This window comes from Pteropus alecto, unplaced genomic scaffold (genome assembly GCF_000325575.1).
Source record: "Pteropus alecto unplaced genomic scaffold, ASM32557v1 scaffold224, whole genome shotgun sequence".
In the NCBI taxonomy this organism is placed as follows: domain Eukaryota; kingdom Metazoa; phylum Chordata; class Mammalia; order Chiroptera; family Pteropodidae; genus Pteropus; species Pteropus alecto.
This window is the reverse complement of record NW_006436289.1, coordinates 3,361,607-3,385,735: the sequence shown is the minus strand read 5'-3', so window position 1 is coordinate 3,385,735 and position 24,129 is coordinate 3,361,607. Positions and strand designations below refer to the sequence as shown.

The 24,129-nt window shown below is 35.3% G+C and overlaps 1 protein-coding gene across 1 annotated transcript in view; it reads left to right on the top strand.

Annotated features, from left to right (window-relative positions):
* Positions 1 to 24,129, top strand: part of LOC102892516 (NXPE family member 2) — a 49,747-nt gene that overhangs the window by 21,370 nt on the left and 4,248 nt on the right. The window contains 8 exon segments of the mRNA XM_006927042.2: positions 10,460 to 10,676; positions 11,657 to 11,760; positions 17,275 to 17,533; positions 17,536 to 17,693; positions 17,695 to 17,854; positions 17,857 to 17,961; positions 17,964 to 17,976; positions 23,392 to 23,457. Of these exon segments, the coding sequence (XP_006927104.2) occupies positions 10,460 to 10,676; positions 11,657 to 11,760; positions 17,275 to 17,533; positions 17,536 to 17,693; positions 17,695 to 17,854; positions 17,857 to 17,961; positions 17,964 to 17,976; positions 23,392 to 23,457 (1,082 nt within the window).

The window sequence follows — 24,129 nt, the reverse complement described above, 5'->3', positions numbered from 1 at the left end:
AGGTGGCAAATGTCAAGATAAGTCAAGGTCAGAATCCAGGGACTCAGAGGAGGCCTATGGCTATCAAAGTAAGAAACTCCTCCTTGGAACTGTTCCCTTCTACATCATATCATTCTAACTAAAGCTTTATTTATTTATTGAACACAGACAATCCACTAGGACCTTGCTTATGCTAAAATATATATCTTCATGGCAAACCTGTGTATAGTTATTATTATTCTAATTTTACAGAAGAAACTGAGCTAGTGTCTGGGTCAGGAATGGAATTTACATCTTTCTGAGTCCAATGTTCCTACTTGTTTCACATTATCCTGCATCTCATGAGAAATCACCCGGCATTCAGGCTTATTTGGCCCTAATGCACGTTTTCCAGATTTCTGAAGACTTTTTTCCCCATCTTTGGAGAAACGTCTTTCCACTGGCCCTGTCATCTTTCTTTATGATTTGCAGTGCATTCTAGATCTCAGAGAGTATTGACCCTTTCTCTCTCTAAGGCCCTGACAGTTTCCTACCTTTTCTCTACTATAAAAGATTCATTCCTCTTTACAAGGTTATCTTCTTGATAACACAGCAGCATTTCCAGTTTTGCAACATTCCTTGCTTGCCTGGAGCCATTGTCAGTCTCTTTACAGTGAAAATGCCACAGATCCATAATTACCCTTCATTTGGGGATGGGGAAAAATTTTTCCCTTAAAAATAATTCAGTTAGGTTATTATTTATCAAGATTTAAAATGTATATACCCAGATATGTTCTGATTTGTTTTGAAATGTTATTTATGGACTATCAAACAAAAAATAGTTTTGTATTTTTTTTCAGAGGTGATAACATAGTATAACTGAAATTCACAGGACTGATAATTAAGAGACCTATTCTACCCTAAATTCATTGTTCAATCAGCTATATAGCCTTCAGTAAATCATATAACCACTTTGAACTTCAGTTTCTTGATCTGAAAAATCATGCATAGTTTTACCAAACAATTTCTAAAGAGATCTTAGAGACCCAAATCTCACTCTAGATTGCTAATGTATGCTAATGAAAAACTTTTTCATTGCTAATGAAAAACTTATATTAGCTAGAATATCAGCTCATCTTGGAATGTTTTTTAGTGTATTTGTGTTTCCCTTGTATTTATAGCCTTTGTTTGAACTAAATTCTTGTTCAGTCATGATGGACACGAACTCTCATTCACAATATACACAACCTCAGTATAAAACATACACAGAACATACTCCATGCACACACCCACACCTCTTCTTCTCTCTGTCTCTCTCTCACCACCCCCCACACATGCTGTAGTGTAAACCCTGACAGTTTTGTCCTTAATTTGTCATGTAAGTGCCTGACTTTAGCTTTGATTGATATCTTGAATAATAAACACATTGTCAGCCATGAGACAAGATAAGGAGCCAGGCCACCTCTCCTCACTGAGATTTGTTTTAGAGATTTTGGTTTCTTTTGATAACTGACCATTTGGGTCACTTGTTTTTTCTCTCCTCCCCACTTTAAATTCCCTCTCTTATGTTTTAAAGTCACCAATAAAGAGTGAGCCTACAAAATCCTAGTCCCTCCATAATCATTCCTAATAATAACAGAAGCCTAGGCCTACTCTGTCTCTCTCCCTCTACCTGTGACCTTACTGTGTGGCCCCAGGTGTGTTGTGTAATTTCCAGTTTTTGCTGTAATAAGCCTTTATTTTTTCAAAGTTTCCTAATTGGTTATTGCCATTGAGCATTTTGTAATATTAATAAGAACCGCAAAGGCTAGTCCCAAAACAATATTGATTGTTGAAAGGCTGAGACCATCACAAAATACCCTTATGCATACATTCCTTGGAAACACAAACACAGGATTGAACATTAAAGCAGTGGTTCCCAAAGTTTTTGGCACCAGGGACCAGTGCTCCTCTGAGAATCTAATGCCTGATGATCTGAGGTGGAGCTGATGTGGTGATGCTAGTGCTGAGGAGGGCCTGCAAATACAGATAAAGCGTGGCTCACTGGCCAGCTGCTCACCTCCTGCTGTGTGGCTGCCGTTTCTAACAGGCCAGGGTCTGGTACTGGGCCACAGCCCGGGGCTTGTGGATCCCTGCATTAAAGAACATCTAAGCTCCCCACTTCTAAAGTATGTACCCATTTGTCTTAGTCCATTTGGGCTTAAAGACGTAAAGAAGGTATTTAATCAAAGAGCGATTATCAATAAAGAAAAATTATAAAAAATTAAGAAACAAATAACCGAATGGAAATTCTAAAGTTGACAAATATAATAACTAAAAAGGAAAGTTCACTAGATGTGCTCAATAGTAGATTTGAATGAGCAGATCAGCACATTTGAAGATAAATTGAGAAAGATTATACATTCTGAAGAATGAAGAGAAAATGAGAAAAATAAATAGATCCTCAGAGGTATGTGACACAATTTTAAGCATACCAACAAACACATAATGGTAGACCACAGGAAAGAAGAGAGAGAAAAGAATAGAAAAAAATATTTGAAGAAATAATGGTTGACAATTTCTCAAATTTGATTAAAAGAAAAACCCACCAAAATCTACACATGAAGGAGCTCAACCAACTCCAACTAGGATAGTATAAAGAGATCCTTATCCAGACACATCACTACAAAAATGTTGAAAGCCAAAGCAGAAGTGAAAATAAGGAAATCAGAAAGAGAAAAATGACTAGTCTTGTGCAAGGCAACCACAGTAAGATTAATAGCTTATTTCTCATTAGAAATGATGGAAGAAGAAGACAGTAGGGTGGATGACATGTTTAAAGTGCTGAGAGGGAAAAAATAAACCCCACAAAACTCATCGACCAGAATCTTTTTCGAGCAAAACTGTCTTTCAAAATTGAAGGTTAAGAAAAAGAGACAGACTCACTGATTCGCCACAGCAACTCTAGTCTAGCAAACTCCATTCATGATTTGCAGAGACCAAAAAAAATGGCATAGATGATAGAGGCTCTGTTCATTCTTCTGGCAACCAAATCAAAGTTGTGACAGAAACAAGGAGCAGCAGCAAGGAAAAATCGCCTGGGATCTAGATAAACAAGCCATACAACCACGAAGAAATCCAAGAAAGCACCCTGCAACAGCAGAAGGTAGGATGGGGCGAGGACGCAGGGATCCCCAGTCCCAAGCAGCTGAGTGAGACAGAGGCTGTGGCAGCGGCAGCGGCAGAAACCTCTTAAAGGGGCCGCATCTGCGCGAGCGCATTTTCACAGTGACGGACATGTTCACTCTGAGCACCAGTGCCCAGTCGGCTGCGCAGGGAGCACCAGGGACTTACAGGGAGACATTGTCAGAGTGAGGATGGAGGTGAGATGCTTTTAGTACAGAGGTATCAGCGGTATCCATTGTTCCCTGTTGAGCCCTCCCCCATCTTAGTGTGCGGACACAGCACTGCCATTGTGACGTCAAACTGGATAACAAAGGTTGCTCTGCCCAGAGCATTCCCTGAAAACCCTGCCTCCCCCAACTCAGGCCTCAACCCAAGCCACATCCAGGTGCATTGTTACAAAGTCAGGAGCTCCTTGCTGAGGCTCACACTGGTGTGGCCTTTTGAGGCAACTATAAGCACAGCATCTGTCAAATGTCCCCAGAGGGGTAGAAGCTTGGGCTAAATTTGGCCTGCAGCTGAACCTCTCTCAGGACTGTGTTACGGGACACCTACTTCACAAACGCACTAATAAGACCAGGAGACTTAAGAACTTTGCTTAGTACATAGAAACAGACATGGAAAGATAGCCAAAATGGGAAGACAAAGAAGCAGATACCATATGAGAAAACAGAACAGAGATCCAGATATAATGTAGTCAATTAATCTAACAGATGCAGAGTTCAAAATACTGGTTATAAAGATGCTCAATGAACTTTTGGAAAGTGTAGATAAATTCAGCAAAGAGATTTAAAAAAAAAAAAAAACATTAAAGTGCAAATGGAAATTATAAAAGGGAACCAGTCAGAAATGAAGAACACATTATCTGAGATGAGAAGTATATTAAATGGAAAAAACAAAGGAATCAAGAAAGTGAATAAAGAAGAGGATCACATGCCCTATCTAGAGGACGGGAAAGTCAAGGACACACAAACAGAATGGCAAGAGATAAGATGCCAAGACTATAAACATAATTTAAAGAGGATATGGGACATTATTAAGGATCCAAATATCTGTCTGATTGGCATAACCGAAGAAAATCATGTTGAACAGCTGCTTGAAGAAATAATGATGGAAAACTTCCCTAACCTAATGAAAGAAATGGACATAAAACTCCAGGAAGCTCAGAGAATTAAAAAAATCAGGGATCCAAAGAGGCCCACTCCAAGATATATCATAATTAAAGTGCCAAAGTTTAAATACGTAGAAACAATATTAAAAGCAGCAAGAGAAAAACAAATAATTACATATAAGGGAACACCCGTAAGATTGGAAGCTGATTTCTCAAAAGAAACTATTCAGGATAGAAGGGCTTGGCAAAAATATTCGACAGGATGAAGACCCAGGAGCTACAACCAAGAATACTTTATCTAGCAAAGCTATCATTTAGAGTCGAAGGACAGATAAAGAGCTTCCCAGACAAAAAAGAAGCTAAAGGAATTTATCACCATCAAGCCAGAATTATAGGAAATGTTGGAGGGACTTCTTTAAGAAGACAAAATTCAGAAGACTTCAGATTAAAAGACACAAACAGACTAAAAGGAAAGGGATAGAAAAAGATATTGCTTTGATGGATCTAGAAGATATTTAAGTCAGACAGAGAAAGATAAACACTATATGATTTCACTTATATGTGGAATCTAAGAAATAAAAAGAACAAACTAATCAAAAACAGACTCACAAATATAATGGACAATTTGGTGATGAATAGTAAGGGGGTTTGGGTGGTTGGGAGAATGGGTGAAGGGTTAAAGAAGTACAAATTAGTAGCTGATGGGTGGTCATGGGGATGGGGAGCACGGCATAGGGAATGCAGTTAGCATTAATATTTTGGCTAGGTGGAGGGTCAGGGGAGGGAGGGAGCAATTAGGGGGATCATTATGAACTCTATAGATGTCTAACCAATGTACTATATACTTGAAACTAATTAAAATTAAAAAAAGAGACATTCGCAGATAAATAAAAATGAAGAGAACCCATTGCTAATGGATCTGTCTTACAAGAGGAATTCTTAACGTTGATAGTAAGTGGCCCAGCCAGTAATTTGAAGGGAAGCATACACACAAAGAATGACTATAGAATATAACTACCATGCATAATGAGAACCTGCTGTATATGGTACTTGCTAGAACACTCCTTAAAAACTTTTTTTAAATAGTAAAAATATCATTAAAGAAATTCGAAGTTATACCAGAAAGTATTTACTACAAAAGAAAGCAGTAAATAAGGAAAAGAACAAAAAGAAATGGGAAATATTGAAAACAACAACAAAATAAAGCAACTATCTCAATAATAAAATTAAATGTGAATGGATTAATCAACTGAATCAAAAAGAAGAGATTTCCAGATTGGTTAATAAGACAAGATTCAACTATATACTGTCAACAGGAGACATACTATATTTAATGATACAAATGGATCAAAAGTAAAAAGATGGCAAAAGATATATATACACTAGTCATAAGAAAGTCATAAAGAGTTGCTATACTATTAACAGACAAAATAGACTTAAAAAAATAATGTTACTAGAGATAAGAAGAACAAATTTCTAATGATATAAGGGTCGATAGATTAAGGATATACAACAATTAGAAAAATATATGCATCTAACAATGCAGCTCATTCTATGAAGCCTGTATTACTCTGGTAACAAAACCAGACAAAGACACTACAAGAAAACTGGAGACCAATATCTCATGAATATAGACATGAGAATGCTCAGTAAAATATTAGCACACTTAATCCATTAATTTATGAAAAGAATTATACACCATGACTAAGAAGAATTTATCCCAGGAATGCAAGGTGAGTTTAACATGTGAAAATAAATGTGATACGACTTATCAATGGTGTAAAAGAGAAAACTCACATGGGCATCTCAATAGAAATAAAAATAAAAAAAAGCATTTGACAAAATTTAACATGCTTTATGACTAAAACACTCAACGTATTAGTAATAGAAGGCAACTTCTTCAATCTGATAAAGAGCATCTATGAAAAACCCACAAATAGCATCATATTTAGTCGTAAAAGACTGAAATCTTCCCCAAGATGAGAAAAAAGGCAAGGATGTATGCTTTCACCACTGCTATTCACCATTGTACTGGAGATTCTAGGCAGGACAATTAAGCAAGAAAAGGAAAGGAAACATTTAGATTGGAAAGGAAGAAGTAAAGCTATCTCTATTTGCAGGTGACATGATGCCCTATATAGAAAATCCTAAGCAATCCACTGAAAATCTATTAGAACAAATAAACGAGTTCATCAAGATTGTAGGGTATAAGATCACAGTATACAGAAATCAATTGTATCTCTATAAATTATCGATGAACAATTTGAAAACAAAATTAAGAAAATTCCATTTGTAGTAGTGGCATAAAGAATTAAGTACTTAGGAATAAATTAAATAAAACAAGTGTAAATCTTAATCTGAAAATTACAAAATATTGTTGCAAGTAATTAAAGTATACCGCCCCAAATGGAAAGACAGCCCATGTTCATGGATCAGAGGACTTAATATTGTTAGGATGATAGTTTTCTCCAAATTGATCTTTAGATGAACACAATCACCATCAAATTTCCAACTAGCTTTTTTTTTTTTTTGCAGAAATTAATAAGCTGTTCCTAAAATTTATGTGGAAATTTAAGTGATCCAGAATAGCAAAAACAATCTTAAAAAAGAAAAAGGTCAGAGAATTCATGCATCTCAATTTGGACCTTTCTGCAAATTAACAGCAATCAAGCCTGTTTGGTACTGGCATAAGGATAGCCTTTTAGATCAATGAAATAAACCATTTATAATAAATTGAATTTTGGTGAGAGTGCCGAAGCAGATTAGCGGTTGCCTGGGGCTGGAAGTGGGAATGAAAAGAGATTGCATATAAACATGAGCAATCTTTTGGGATGATGGAAATGTTCGAAAATTGATTTTTAGGGATGGAAGTGTTCTAAAATTGATTTTTAGTGATGATTTTATAACTAGATAAATTAATTAAGAGTTAGTCAACTGTACACTTAAAATGGGTGAATTTAATGGTATATATATTATTGATCAATTAAGCTGTTTAAACAAAAAATATACAGTTATGTTGGATATATTCTCTAATACTTGAAAATCCTAAGGATTGCTTAAGATTTTCTCATCATATGCTGGCAACAATTTAGGGAAAATCAGTTCACTCTGTTTGGGGCTAGAGGGTACAAAATCAGGAATGTGGAATATGAAATAGAAATCATTCTTAATTTTATCTATAGCACCCTCTTCTGTAGAATTCCTCCTCCCTTTGAGGATCATTCTCTTCTGTTAACACCCATCACCACCCTCTTTTCTTTATGGTCAACTTCTCCTGTACGTTGTAAAAGAGTTCAGTGTTGAGTTCACAATCTTCCTCCCCAACCCAAATCTCATTCTCATTCTGTGAGTTTTTAATAGACATGGGAATGACATATCTGACATCTAAATCTTCATAGTTTCTTGTCTCTCTTCAACCCAGTGACCTTCCTCTTTGCACCACTTTAGATAATTAGACCCATGGGCACATATTATAGCTTGTAATTAATCATAATTTCTCCGCCACTTTGTGACTCCACTTAATGAGTACAGCCTCCTTTTCTTCTTACGGTCTACTCACTTTTTTAGTGAGGGCTAGATAATAAATATATTAGGCTTGTGGATCATATGATCACTGTCACAAATACTTGACTCTGCAGTTATGGGGAAAAAACAGTCATAGGCAGTATGTAAGCAAATGGGTATGGAGGTCTTCCAAGACAAACTTTATTTACAATACCAGGCCATAGTTTTGGTCCAGGCCATAGTTTATACCCCTCTCCCCTTGGCTCAGATATAGACTTGTATAAGTATAAGCAAATTATTTTGCCTTTTGAGTCTTCTTTTCTCTATCTATATAATGGGGATAATGTTCTCAAACTCTCCAAGTTTCTGAGAGTCAAATGAGAAGATGAACTAAAAGCTCAAGTGCAATTGATGACACATAGTATTGAGGGAATTCATAATTTTTTAAAGGAGTTCTAATAAATACCTTCTCTCTTCCAGTCTGAGTTCTGAATGAGTGGAGCAACTAGAAAAGAGTAAGCAAATGGAGAACGCCCCGCCCCCTAAATTCATGATTACTTCTAAGAAAGCTGAAATTGGAGAATGTGGCTTATACCTGCAAGGCAGGTGGTCTTTCTGATGCTGAATCCCAGAATCAGAGAAGCTTACCTACCCAGTCCAGGCAGCAGTAGACAAAGCCAGGCCTTCTTGAGTACTTTCTTATGAACAATCACGAATATCCTTCCAAATGGAAAGAAATTTCAGGAATGGGTTCTTAATGTTCTGCCTAGAACAAATGTTTGTTCCCTTCCTCCACTGTCCCCAAACTGGATACTCATGTTGATAAGGTCAGAGCACTCTCTCCCACAGGGTGTTGGCAACACACCCACACAGTCTCGTGGTTTTCTCCAAGTGTGTGCCAGAGGAGTTTCTCTGAGTTTAGGTCAAACTTCTCTTGAAATGTCTTCCAAAAGCAGAGAAGAATGAACTTTAACCTTCAGAGGCCAATGGATATTGCTGAAAAAGATCTTGCTAAAGGATTAAAATTTTTTGGCAGTGTTTTTTATCTTAAAAATTCATGCAACTATTACATTTTCCCCAAGGAATGTTGAAGATTAGATTGACAAAAATTTCTAAAGCTACTTACTAATTAAATAGCTTTAATTCTACCTTCCCTCTGCAAATCATTGAGTAAAATTAACACCATAGGAAAACGCGCTATTTAGTACCTACTACTCCTCTTCTTCCAAAATGCACTCTAATACTCCCCTTATCACTGGGCAAAATGATTTTAATTTGAGAAACACAAGTCAGCTTTCTTTTAGTACATTTATTTACTCAAGGATTGGAGATTCATACCCTGAATCCACTGTGCCCATTCCTGTGGGCTGCAGGCCCACACAAGTCAAAGGCCTGGCACTCTAGCCCCAGCTCAATTGCTGATGCTGTGACCTCAGATAAGTTTTGTGGACTCTATGTCCCAGGCTCTTTGTTACATGGGGGTACTAGTTTCTTTCCTGATTAGCTCTGTAACTATTATGGAAACAAAATGAGTTAATAATATATTTTAGGGATACAAAGCATTTGTCTGTTTACTATGCTATCATCTACGTGGCTGTGCTAATTATGCTGTGGCTCAGAGCATACATTTATCATCAAGGATTTATGGAGTTACATGTTTTCACTTAATTCCACGTAGGTAAGCAGACTTCCAGGGTTTAGTTTAAGAATCTTGGATACTATAATAATTGTCACAATACTGTAGCATAAGGCAGTAAGTAGAGAGAAACATTCCTTAAAAGGAGTGGGGGAGGATTGGTGGGATCTATATCTCTTTTCTTTCAATAAAATTATTTTAGAAATTACCTACTGAATTTCTGTGCCAGTCTCCAACGCGCTGTGATCATAGTCCTGATATCCATGTGGTTTTACGAATATGTGCCTGGAGGGATTGGTGTAGATGCAAACAAACAAATGTTATATGGATATCCATATATTAAAAAGTATATGAATACATGCATGTATATCTATACACATATCCATACCTGGATATCTCTATCTCTACTTCTGTATATAGATATCTATATATACATATGTATATATATCCATATATCTGTATCTATATCTAGATATCTCTATATCTAGGTATCTCTGTGTCTATGTCCATTTCTCTCTATTGATAGCCCCGTGCAAAGCAATGAAAATTAAATATGGCTGATAAAATATGGTGGTAACATGCCATTTGGTAGGTGGCTGCATTTTGACCAGATACCACCTTCAGTGACAGTGATCCTCTCATTGACAGAATTTTATTTTTCAGGTTCTCTCCTACCCTATTACGATGCAAATTCCAGTGGGATTTAGACCTATAGCTCTTCTTTTTATGGCCTGAGATTTAATTTAAATCGTTGTTGGAGTGCTTAATGTACGCAGTTGTTTAAGCAAGAGAGTTTATAAAAAAACACTCCAAATCTTAAGATGAACCAGCCAAATCAATTCTCAGTCATTCAGGAACTATGGACAAGGGCTTCCATTTTTCTTTCCAGGTTTTCAGATATTTCTCCTGCAACTGTGGAAGTGACTAATCCCACAACAGCAAAACAAAGGCAAGAGCAAGGGAAGTGCACTATATATATAAACATGTAAGGCCTCAAACAAGTGTGACCCTGGACTGTGATTACATATATCTAATCTCTGAAACAAACTTAAGAACTCCTTCATGGCTTCTGTCTTCTGGCTCTGTAGAGTGAGCAGAAACAAGTCATTGAAAGAAAGGCTGTTATTCCAGCTGGAATGTTGTGGCCACAAATGGCATTTCAGCTTTTGATCAATGAAGCTTATAGGGAAACTCTAACCCTGAAATTAATGCAAAGACTGCTTCAACCAAAGAAACTCTGGATGGCTATAATTCCTGTGAAAGAGTATGAGAACATGATGGAGAAGATATTCATCCATTGGTGTGGTACCTTCCAACTCTTATTTGCATGCTTAATGGCAGAGACAGTAGAGAGAGCAATAGATCAATCAATGCTTTTCAAATGGTGGTAGCAACCCTTTAGGGATAGTAAAATTATTTTATTTAGACATAGAAAATAATTTTAAAATGGAATGGAATGGAATGGATTAAAATAGCGTAACTAGAAAATATCACAGTACATTTTATGTGGTAACTATTTTATGAGACGTGTGTTGTGTGTGTGTATGACCTGAATGGGCTTTGATAATTTGATATGATTTTCTTTCTGTAGATCCTGGACAAAAAATGTTTGAGAAACGCTGCTATAATTTAGTTCTTTGCCACATACTTTTAGGATTCTGGGTTTAAAAATCTAAAACTAAAATTCTGGCCACACAGCAATGACAACTCTAAAGAATACACCCTGAACTTTTATAGCAAAGTTTCTCAACTACTTTAACATGAAGAGATTACAAACCCTAGGTGGAAACAAGCTCCCTGAAAAAACAAATGGGAGATTTAGACTGAAGCCTTGGTAGGCAGTAAGACCAGTGAGGAAGGACGCCACATAATGATTGTGTGTGTGCATGTGTATAAGTGTGCGTGTATCTGAGAGAGAATTAGAGACTAGGATTTATGAGAGGGCACCACAAAAGTGTTTCTTAGGGTAAACAGTTGCTATGGGTATAAACCTTGTTATGCCCACTGAGTCTTTGATGAGAGAAAAAGCTCAGAGCCCTGATATGACTCCAAACTGAAGAGTCAACCTGAGAAGAAACCAGAATTCCTCCAAACCGCTCGATTCCCTGCCTCAGGGAGGACTGTCATTTCTGATTTCTATTAGAATATATATTGGAACTTCCTGAAAACCTAGGAGGTAGTAGCAAATAGACCTGTTCTGGAAAGTACTGAGGAGGAACCAAAGTGTAGAGAGCAATGTCATGTTTATTTGATTTAATGTGTGACTTTCTCCTGTTCTTTCTTAGAGGATACTTTGTTTCCAAATGCCACAGCTCATAAATTACTGATGATGTTGATATTTATCTTAGTTTTCTGGGTCATTTACTTGGCTTCAAAAGACCACACGAAGGTAGGAATTATTTCCTTTTCCAGAATTTCAGAGAAAGTCACAGTGACTTTGAATGCTCACTTTTCTCAAGGCAAGAATTAAAAGCCTTTCATCTTAGCAACAGATGTGGATGAAAAGTTTCTCTGTTCAGCATTAATCCCTTTGACAATACCTATGCTATTATTATTATTATTATTATTATTATTATTATTATTTCCACTGGCAGGTGGATTTTCAACCATCTCTGTAGTATTTGGCACTGCTAACCATCCTGCCTAAAAATTCTCTCTGACGTTGGCCTCTGAGGCTCCAATCCAATTAAATCTGCTTCAGCCCTCTGCCTTCACAGGAGTTTTCTTATTCTTTGCATAGTTCAGTTAGTGTTTTTTGATTTTCCCTTTCTGCAGTCTTTCTTAACTGATCTTGCTTCACTCTCTCCTCCCCCCAACCATTTAGTACAAAATTAATCTTTCAAAAATTCTGCTTTCATCATCTTGTTCTGATCAGAAACTTTCATCACGGCTTTTACACATGACATAATTGATGAGATCAACTCCTTTATTAACCATTCAAGGCTCTTCTAAATTTGAACCCAATTTCTTTTAAAAGTATCGCTCTCACTTTGGTCTAATACAAACTCCCAGCTCCAAACAAGAAGGACCATAAGTCTGAGACATTCAGACAGTTAGTTGTATGAATTGGTAAAAAATAGAGTTCTCAGACCACAGCTCAGAAGGTTTCTCTTTGTGAGTCCTCTATGTAAATATCTATGTTCCCTGCATTTCTTCCTTCAATCTTCTTCTTTTTCACACTTGTATCCTTTAATTCACATTCTCAGGTCCTGCCCACTACCAATATTAGTGTTTCCTTTTAAATATATTTTTTTTATTTTTCAATTGGAGTCGACATACACAATTATATTATTTTCAGGTGTACAACATAGTGATTAGACATTTACATAACTTACAAAGTGATCAACCAGATAAGTCTAGCACCATTTCTTACACCATACATACTTAGTACAATATTATTGACTATATTTCCTATGCTGTACTTTATATCACTGTGACTACTTTTATAATTGGAAATTTGCACATCTTAATCCCTTCCCTCTTTTCACCTATCTCCCAATGTCCCTCCCATCTGTCAATCATCAAAATGTTCTCTGTGTCCTAATTTGTTTCTGTTTTGTTTGTTTATTTTGTTTTTTAGATTTCACATATAAGTAAAATCATACGATACTTTTCTTTCTCTGTCTGACTTATTTTAATTAGCATAATATACTCTAGGTCCATCCATGTTGTCACGAATGGCAAAATTTTATTCTTTTTTATGGCTGAGTAATATTCCATTGTATATATGTACCGATTCTTCTTCATTCATTCATCTATTGATGGACACTTAGGTTACATCCATATCTTGACTATTGTAAATAATGCTACAAAGGGCCAGTTTATGGGAATGATGGAGCTAGTCTGTATTCTGATTGTGGTGGTGCTTACACAAAACTAGACATATGTTAAAACTCACAGAACTGTATATTAAATTAAGTCAATTTTACTGTATTTTAGTTAAACAAAACAAAACAAATAACAGCGTACATACACAGGTCTGTCCTCACCAGATCCAGACTTACCTAAATTCTGACTCTACTTAGAGTTAGAATATAAGTGAAAATGAGATTAGAAAATGAAAAAGATATGAAATCTGTACATGGTCACTCAACCTCATGCCTTTCCATGACTTTTGCCTCCACCTCCTTTGCTATCTCAATGTCTTATGTAAAATACCAAGATTAAAATAAAAAGAGAAGTTGTATCCTAATTTTTAAAGAGACAATAGTTTAGGGTGGATAAATTTCTCATATTAGATTGAAATAATTTTTAAAAATTCAGTGATTTGCTACTTATAAGAAGCACATCTGAAATTAAATAGGTTTATTCTATTATTCTCTTTAAACATGAATGTCCTATGTGTGAAGATTCCCCACCTTAACAATGATGAAATGAACTTCATTTAATATATAATCACATAGATAAATGGTGATATTAGGAATCAAAGTTTAATGCTTTTTTACCTGTAGCATGTAATCACTATATCTGTGTTGAAAGAAAAATCTTTATTTTTTAGGATTATCTGATGTCTTATTAAGCTATCTATCCCAAGTCTTTGGCAATCTTACTCTTAAGAGTAGTACTAAGCTGGGATTCCAGAGTTTCAAGCCCATGACTGTTGGCTAGTGGAGAAGAGCCCCAATTCCTTATTATTAGAGTTTGTCACTTCGATCTTTTAGGACCCAATGTTGGGAAATAAATCTGAAAACAAGAATTCTAAGAAATTCAAGAATAAACATATTTTAGCTCTGGGGAATCAGATGAAAACTGCTTTAGAAGTCCCAGGTCAAGAGAACAGTTATAATTTTTCAAAATTCTCCAGAATGTCTTTAACATCTGTTAGCCTCGATTCTTTAATTTGGTTATTACTGGGATCTTTATAACATAAGAACTTTAGGGAAGGTTAATGGTTCTGGGCTATGGCCATGGTTTACAGAGATATAGTGAAGATTAAGTTTTCTAAAAAGATAAAAACCCCAGAGCCAAAGATAGCTTTCCCTTCTTCTCTATCTGGTAATCTCCCTCTCATCTTTTGAGAATCAAATGTCATCAGTTCTGTGAAGCCATTCTTTAAAAACAAAACCAAAAACAGTTTTATTGAGACATAATTCACATATCATACAGTACACCCATTTAAAGTGTATAATTCAATGGTTTCTAGTATATTGCATTATTAATTGTAAAAAGTATGATCAAACATATATAACAAAACTTTTCCATTTTAACCATTTTTAAGTGTATACTGCAACAGCATTAATTACATTTACAAAGTGTACTACCATCACCACTATCTATTTTCAAATATTTTTGTCACTCCAAATGGAAACTCTGTGGCTATTAAGCAATAATTCCCATTCTTCCTCCATGAAGCCATTTTTAACTGTCCCAGGCCAAGTTTGCTAAATTTCTTTTAGATGCCCATGAAGTTCTATTACATATCTTTCAAATTATTCACTTTTTGTAGTAAGTTTGCACGTTTGTCCCTCACACTAGATTAGCCTTTCTTGGGATATAATCATATCAGCTGCAAATAATAATTGTGTGTCTTCCTTTTATAATTAACCAGAAAAAATTAAATTAAAATTATTATTATAAAGATTCATAAAGAGGGCAGAGATTAACTTTATTTACCATAATAACCATAGTAGACCTTTCTATCAGCTTGACTGAATCTAAATAGACAAAAGAATAAAAAAATTCAATTATAGAAAATATGGGAAAAATAGAATTGAATAATTAGAAAATGAAAGGGTAGAGAACAGTGTAAGATTAGACACAACAGAAGTATGTCACAAAAGAATTTTCAGTGCTTTAAGTGTTAAATACCTCTAAACATGTCAGGCAGTGAAACTGATAAATATTTTGTGTAAAATTGGGAGATTAAATGTTAGAATGTTTATTATATATATAAAGAACTGATATCAACTGAGAAATAAAAAAACATTGAAATCAAAATAAACAGTTGGACAAAGGAAATAGACCCTTTACAGGAGAAGAAATTTATTAGTAAAACAAGTATTTGAGGGAAAATAAAGTTGAAACACACTATTTAAATATGTATAATTTAAAATAATAGCAAGTCTCCATTTTCACCTAATGAATTTTCAAATAGTTTTAATGACAATGTTTTATAATTTAACTCAAAATATTTAAATTGATGAATGTCGTAAGGGAGATTTAGTCAACTGATATATGCAGTTACAAACCCTTTCTCTTGGTGAGCATGCAACTATCCAAAGTCATCGATCAGAAGACGAATTTTGTTCAAATCTTTCATTCAGGCAACTATCTTAATAGAATATGATTTATGTGACATTATATATTTGTTTTGGCATAACTAAATATCTTGTTCTAGAACAATCTTTGACAATAATTATGAGGAGAAAATAGTATACCTGGGCTTCAAGCCTTTCCACATAAATATTAAATAGCAGTCAACTTAACAAAATGAAGCAAGAAACAAACAAGTCAATGAACAAACAAATGAGTAGGTTTCCTTATCCTGGCTCATCTATTTTATTTTAGGCCACTAGCTAAGTGTATCTTCAGGGGCTTTGGTGACTCCTGGGACCTGAACAGTCTTTAAATTGTTGATAACATTTTTTTCCAGTTACCTTGTTGTCCAGGTGAATATAATAACATTTATTTATTGTCAGCTAAACAAGTATTTTATTTGACTAAATATTTGTCTTAGTACTCTTGTTAAAGAGCATTACTAATATGCTTATATTTTGTTTGCTTTAATGACCAACGAGACACTGTGTGGTATAACAGGTAGTCTTACAAATCGCTGGTGGCAATGTAAACTTTTATCTTGATAATATATTTGACAGTCAAGAAGAATAAAAATGTTTATATTCTTTGACCCATTGACTACTTAATTTAATAATATATGGTTTGGTATTTCTATCCTTAGGAATCTATCATAAAGAAGTAATCTTATGTATAAAGAGTTAAAAAATATCCAAATGTGATGTAAAAGGTAAATAAATAGATATACCCCAATGATATTAAACTTAATACCATTGGCTACACAGCCCATTTTATATCCTCTTGATGGAATATTATGCAATATTAAAAATAATCATGAAAATTATGTAACAACATTAAAATGTTTATAATACATGATATTAGCTGCAAAAAGTGTTATAACTATATTTTAATATGATTACAACTAGATAAACTATATACATGGAAGAGAAAAGAATGAGTAGACATGATAAAAAAACCATAAAGACATCAAAGCTTAGGAAGAATCATATTTTTTAAAATTTGCTATTTTTTACATCGTCTATAATATGGCTATATAATTTTTATAAAGAAAAATAAATCAGTTGAAGGGATGGCAAAGGTAAATGCTTCAATTCAATCATGCAATAATACACACTTATTTTATATAGTTAATTTTTAAGCCAAAGACTTCCAAAAGAAATCATCTGCTGGCAGCAGCAGAAGTCACATTTCATGACAATCAATTCCTTTTTTTTTTTTTTACAATATTTATCTATTATAGTTGAGTTTTTGTGACACTGTGCTTTCTAAAAAATTAGTTAATTAATTAATTTTTATTATGGTGACATTGGTTAATGAAATCCAGTAAGTTTCAGGTGTACAATTCAACAGTATATATTGCATTGTGTGTTCACCACCTATTGTTAGATTTCTTTCTGTCATCACATATTTGACCCCTTTCACCCCATGTACCTCCATCCTTCCCTTCTCCCCTATCCTCTGGGAACCACTAGTCTATTGTCCATGTCCATCAATTCTTTTAATTCTCAAACTGGAAGCTAGCTAAAATTAATTTTTGATACATAATTGTATCACACTGAAATGCATGTAAACTAAATCATAATAATTTATATTGAAAGCAAGCCATATTATTTACTGATAATATACCCTTCCCCCATAAATACTTCAGTTCTCGTTCATCTTGAAAAGCTCTATTACCCTGAATCAATGGAACATCTTCAGAATGTCTTTACCATTAAATCCAGGAGTTTCACCAGCAGAGACTGAGCTGAGAATAAAGGGAATCATGGAGAAACTAAACCAGATGATCTCACCTAGACCTTTTACCCATGTGAATACTACCACCAGTGCCGCACACAGCAGAGCCACCATCCTCAAACCTCAAGACACATACTGCAGAGGGGATCAGCTAGACATCCTGTTGGAGGTGTGGACCACTTGGGACACAGGAAGAAATATGGTGGGGATTTCCTGAAGGCCAGGGTGTCCTCCCCTGACCTGAAGGCAGGCACCACAGGAAAGGCGACAGACTTCGACAATGGCACCTACCTTTTCAGCTTTACTCTGTTCAGGGAGGGCAGGTCACTCTATTCTCCTGCTCATCCACCCCACTGAGAGGGTTTGGGCAAGGAACCAAGGCTATGACAGAGTGGTCTTCATAGACCAGTTTGCCAGTGGCACCTAGTGGATTTTCTTTGAATGTGGTCTGACCCTAAACTCAAGTGCTGGACTGTGCAAGTACCTGGGTGAGGAGACCAAAAAGCCTTCTACTGCATGAGGCCTCTACATGTTCCCTGTGAGGCCCTGATCCATGTGACCACCAGAAATAAAAGAATTTCTTATCTTAGAAAGAACAGAGCCTTTTCCACAGGTAACCAGCTTTCAAATACAACAATTGATACAAAGAGGTAGACTTGGTTCAGACCATCTATTCCTGATAGCTTTTTCTATTCAAACTCTTTTATCATGTCAATGAATGTTGAGTAGGTTTAATTAGATCCATTGTTCAGAGTCAGTTTAGCTGGTAAATAATCACAGGGTCCCATACAGGTCATCTCTACAACCGTGGTTTTATTCATCCTGAATATGTGCTAAAAAGAATATAACCAATGAAGTACTTTACATATGCCTATAGTTCTCTATGTTTTATAATACTTCCAGATTAAGTAATTTTGTCTAAATGACTATTTCCTATAATGTATTCCATGGAATACCAATCCTGCAAAGTATTATATGCAAAATAAGATATGCAGAATAAAAAGGGGGTGGATAGTGTCATGATGCAGTCTACTTTACTCTTTATAGGAAATGAATCGCTAAATCCTACGATTGCATCTTCCAAAATCTCCTGAACCCAGCCATTTCACTTATTGCTGTGCCTTTGTCCTTGAATAATTATCATCATTATACCTCAATTAATTATTGTAACAATCTCCAGAGCTGGGTTCATTGCCTACAACCTTGTTTCCTTCAATCTATTCTTTACATTACACCCAGACTAATATTTCTAAAATGCATATGACTTTTCCTTTTCCTTGCTTAAAACACTTATTATGATCACGTTACTTTGAGCATGAAATCCAAACTCTTTAATATGTTTACAAGGACTTGTCTAGCTCTGCAGACTCTCGCTTTTATGCTGCTTTGCTCTCTATCAGTCAAATTGAACTCTTTTTATTTCACAAATGGACCATGTTCTCTCTCAGCTCTGGCACTTCATGTGCTTTGGGTAGACATCATTTCTTCCATGTCTGGGTAAAGTGCTAGTCCCTTATTCTTTCATTGCATTCTGTTCTTCCCCAATCATAACACTTATTACATTATTAAATTTTCAATATCTTTTTATATCTTTTGCTAAAGTGTAAGCTCTGTGAGGCAATAACTATAACTATTTTTCACAATTCATTCAATTTATAAATAGTTGGTAACACCTATATTTCAGACACAACTCTAGGTGCTTGGAATTCAATATTATAGTGGGGGAGAAAGACAATGAATATAAATATATTTGTAACATAAAGTCATCAGAATAAGGGATTCGAATGTGATGGTGGGTGCTATTTTAAAAGAGTGGTCAGCTATGGGCAGTGAACACACAATGCGAGATATATATATATATATATATCTGAATCAATGGATAAAAGGAGGCAAATATGTGGTGACAGAAAGAAATCCTACTATGGGAGGGGAATACACAATGCAGTATATATATACCTTACTGTTGAATTGTACACTTGAAACTTACTGGATTTTGTTATCCAATGTCACCATAATAAAAAAATAATAAATAAATAAATAAATAAATAAATAAATAAATAAATAAGAGTTGTCAGGTAAGGCAGCAACCTGAGAACGAGTCATTTAAACAGCAACCTAAATGAAATGAGGAAGTGAGCTATGTGAATTTTGGAGCAAATACTATTCCTAAGAGAAGGAATAGAATCTGAGGCAAGAGCATGCTGGGATGTTCCAGGAATCCTGAGGGGGATCACTGAGGCTGAAATGCAACAAGTGAGGGAGAGATGAGGTCAGATGGGTAGGTGGAACCTTAGAGGTCATCTGTGTTTGATAGGGAGCCATTGAGGCCTACCATTTTGTCTCACAGACTTAGCACAATGCCTAACACCTAGAAGGTTCTCAATAACTGTTGAGTGAAAGAATAAGTGACATAAAATCTGGGAAAATAATTAAATAGTTTTCTTTGCAGCAAGCCCTCTCAGTAACTTTAGTATCTATCCCTTCAAGTGTGGATAAAGCATAAAACATTTCCCCAAGTTACTTGACCAAGGAACATGCATTTAATGGAGAATTTTAAGTGACTTTTGTTTCACAGTTTTGGAGCTGCTGCTATAGAAAGGCCTTGGTTTTCCGATGCGCGTTCAGAAGAGCAAGCTGTATAGCATAATATCCTTAAAATACAAGTTCAAATCCAATTCAATTATTATGATGATGCAAGGTCAGAGGGCACGGCAGAACTGACCCTACATTTCTACAAGATTTTCCTTTTGACCTTATCTCACTTTCTCTTCTTTTTGTTTTCCTGATCAAGGTATGGAAAATCTCTTTTCTAAATAAATATTTTACTAATAACAAAAGGAATAATGATCATGGAGACATAGAGGCCTTTCTGTCTTGAAGGCTTCAGAACCATGTGTTAATTCTAAGGGAAGAGAATACGTGTTCTGACTCCTTATTTCCTGTTGGCCACATCTGGCTCCCTCGTGAAATGGTCCTTGTTGCAGCCTATGTGGAAAGAACTCTCCTTGCACACTCTCCCTGCTGCTATCAGGAAATCCTAAGTCTCTGATCTGGCAGATCTGCATATATTTTAGGTCCCATCATGCTTCTCAAGAGGGCTATATAGTGACAATAATCCGTCTGACCTTGTTTTACTTTCCAATAAACACATTTCCTTCTGGATCCCCTGCTCTATTTAAACTGTCCAGTTTTTTCTCCCCACTGCATGGAAGCAGAGATTTGAGTCTCCTCATAGGTGATTTAGTGTATAGACGCTATACAAGGAATACTTGGCCTCACAAGTGATTCCATATACAAGAAATCTCATGGATCATTTTATTGCTAAGCTCTAGGGCCCCTACTTAGGTCCAAGCCAGGTTCAATGACATCATTTGTTCTCACAAGTCCATAGACTATGCCTGTTTCACTTTCATTTGTAACATAGTAAATATATTTTCCCATCAGGGTTTTCTCTCCCAACCCTGGCTACAGAATCAGATGCTATCTCCTCAGATACTTCTTCAAAATTAAAAAAAGTATTTTTTTCTTTGATTTAAGAGTTTTATTGATAATCATAATGAGAAAATATAAACAAAGGTTTACCCCATGAGAAGACTTTATATAGACAACATAATCATCGACAATTCTTTCAGTTTCTATTATGGTTTAATATTACAGACCCCTTTCTGCAATATAATATATACAGACACACACATGCATACTCAATATGAAGACAAGACACATGGAAACGAATGCCTTTATGCCATGAGTGCATATTTTTCATTCTAATTTTAATGTTCCATCAAAGTTTGATTTTGGTAACCAAATTTACAGGGCCAGGTATTTATCTCTTTTATCAATTTCAACCTTACCTGGAATAGATGTGGAGGAATACATGTTTGAACAAGTGCAAGTTTTCCACTGTGACAAATTTTAATCTTGTGCCAAAGATAGGCGTGATATGATTCTCAATAAAACCCTTTGTAGTGATTATTATTATGCCCATTTTACACATGTGGAAATTTAAACACAGACATATTAAATAGCTTAGCCAAAATCACATATATAGTAAGTTGCAGAAGTCAGAATTGGAATCCCAATCTACCTTATTCTAAAGTCAATGGGGTATAGCACTGTCTCCCATAACTCCATCACTTCATGCAGCCATCACTGTCCAGCTACTCTGGACTCTCAGTTCTCCAGTCCGCTTGCCCCTTAGTGAGGAGAATATTATTCTCACCCGACCTAAAAAAGTCCTTTCCTGGGATTCAGGCAATCCTTTTCAATTTTGGAAAATACTTCCTTTGTCCCCTCTGGATCTGGAAGTCCTCCCTTTCTCGGATATATTTCATTTTAGTAGAATGAATTTGATTTGACCTGATAGAGCCACCATCTTAATTGGTAAGACCTATTATCTTGAGGTGAAGCTCACTGTGCTAGACACTTGAAATATTATAGTAAATAAGATTGACCTAAGTTCTACTTTCAAGGAGATAATAGAGTATGTAAAATAGACTCCTGAGGAGCTTGTGAAGGTGCGGAGAACATGAAGATGAGACTGGAGAAGTAGACACTAATACAAGGTTGTATGCCAGTTAGGGAGACTGGTCCTTATACTGTAGGTTGATGAAGGAAAATCATGGAAAGATTATGTGTGTGGGAATACAGTAGGCAGCATAGAGGATATATTTAGGTTGGGTAAACCAAAGGGGCAGAAAGGTAATATAATAATCTAGGACAGGGTTCTCAAAGTAATGTCCTTGGGTAAACAGGCTCAGCTTCATCTGAGAGCTTGTCGAAAATCCAAATTCTTCAACCTCACCCCAGAACAATTTTTCCAGCTTTATTAAAGCATGATTGACAACTAAAATTCTATATATTTAAGGTGTACAATGTGATGTTTTGATATACTTATATATATATAGTGAAATGATTACCATAATCAAGCTGATTAGCATATCCATCATCTCACAGTTACTATTTTGAGTGAGAGTGTATGCATGTGGTGAGAACACTTAAGCTATACTTTCTTAGCAAATTTTAAGTATACAATACATTATTATTAACTATAGTTACTATGCTTCACATCGGATCCCCAGAACTTAGTCATCTTATAGCTAACAATTTATACCCTTTGACCAATAGCTCTCCATTCTGCCCAATCCCTAACCCCTGGCAAGCACTAGTCTACTGTTTCTATGAGTTTGGCTTTTCAAAATTCCACAAGAAATGAGGTCATGCAAGTATTTGTCTTTCTGTATCTGACTTATTTCACTTAGCATTATGTCCTCCATATTTTACATATAGACCACATTTACTTTATCTATTCATCTATTAATGGACACTTAGATTGTTTTTATAACATGACTATTGTGAATAATAGCCATGGCTGTTACAAATATGAGGTGCAGATATCCCTTTAAGTGCCCAGGTTTTTTTTAATCAAAAGCTCTAGAGATGAGGTCCAGCAATCTGAGTGGTATTAAGCATTCCTGATCATTCTGATGCATGCTCAAATTTGACAAGCACTGGCCTAGGAAAATGTCAATGAAAGCCTGAATTACTACAGGTGGTAAAGATGAAGAGAATGGCTTGTTTAAAAAAAAATTAGAAGGTAAAAAACACACACACACATATATGTATAGTAAAAAACTATAAGTATATATATATATAGTAAAAACTATATGTGTGTGTGTATATATATATATATATATATATATATATATATATATATATATATATATATATATATATATATTTTTATTTGTACACATAGTGTGTGTGTCTCTCTTTATTAATTGCACATGGAATGTAAGTGACTCTTTCTAGATCCCTGGATTCCTGTCATTAGCAGAACAGTTTTCCAGAATTCTGACCCATTTACTTCCCCAGAATCTCTCAAATATATTTAAACAAACAAACAAACAAACAAATAAATAAAAGCATTTACAGAAAGTTAAGAGTGATTCAATCCAGCTAAGCTAGTTATTTATTTGTACTTTAATATCTGGACAGATATCAGGCTAACTTATTTTCTCATTTTTTGAAGGTCCAATGTGGGAGTTGAATTGATGAAAATCTTTACCTCCATCGAGGTCTTATCATATAACAGTAAGTCTATTGAGCTGTTGCCTGTCATGTTCACAATTATTCATTTAAAGCTCATTCTTACTTTAAGATATATATTTTTAAAATTTTAATTAGCTTCAGGTATACAGTACATTGGTTAGATATCTATATAGTTAATAAAATGATCCCCCCAATTGCTTCCTCCCTCTTCTGACTCTTCACCTAGCCAATGTATTAATGCTAATTGCATTCCTTATGCCGTGCTTCCCATGCCCATGACCATTTATCAGGTCCTAATTTGTACTTCTTTAACTCTTCACCCCATTCTCCCAGCCCCCCTCATCCATTTTCCCTCTGTCCATCACCAAATTGTCCACTATATTTGTGAGTCTGTTTTCGATTAGTTTATTCTTTTTATTTCTTAGATTCCGCATGTAAGTGAAATCATATAGTGTTTATCATTCTCTGTCTGACTTAAATGCCTTCTAGGTTCATCAAAGCAATATCTTTTTCCATTCCCTTCCTTTTCATATGTAAGAGTCTTGTTTTCTTATCCTTTCAGCCACTCTATCTTTTGGTTGGAGCACTTAATTATTTTCCATTTGAGGTACTTATTGATAGAAATGTAGTTGTTACCATTCTTTATTCCTGTTTTTGATACATGCTTTTTCTTCTTAAAGAAGTCCCTCCAACATTTCCTGTAATACTGGCTTGGTGG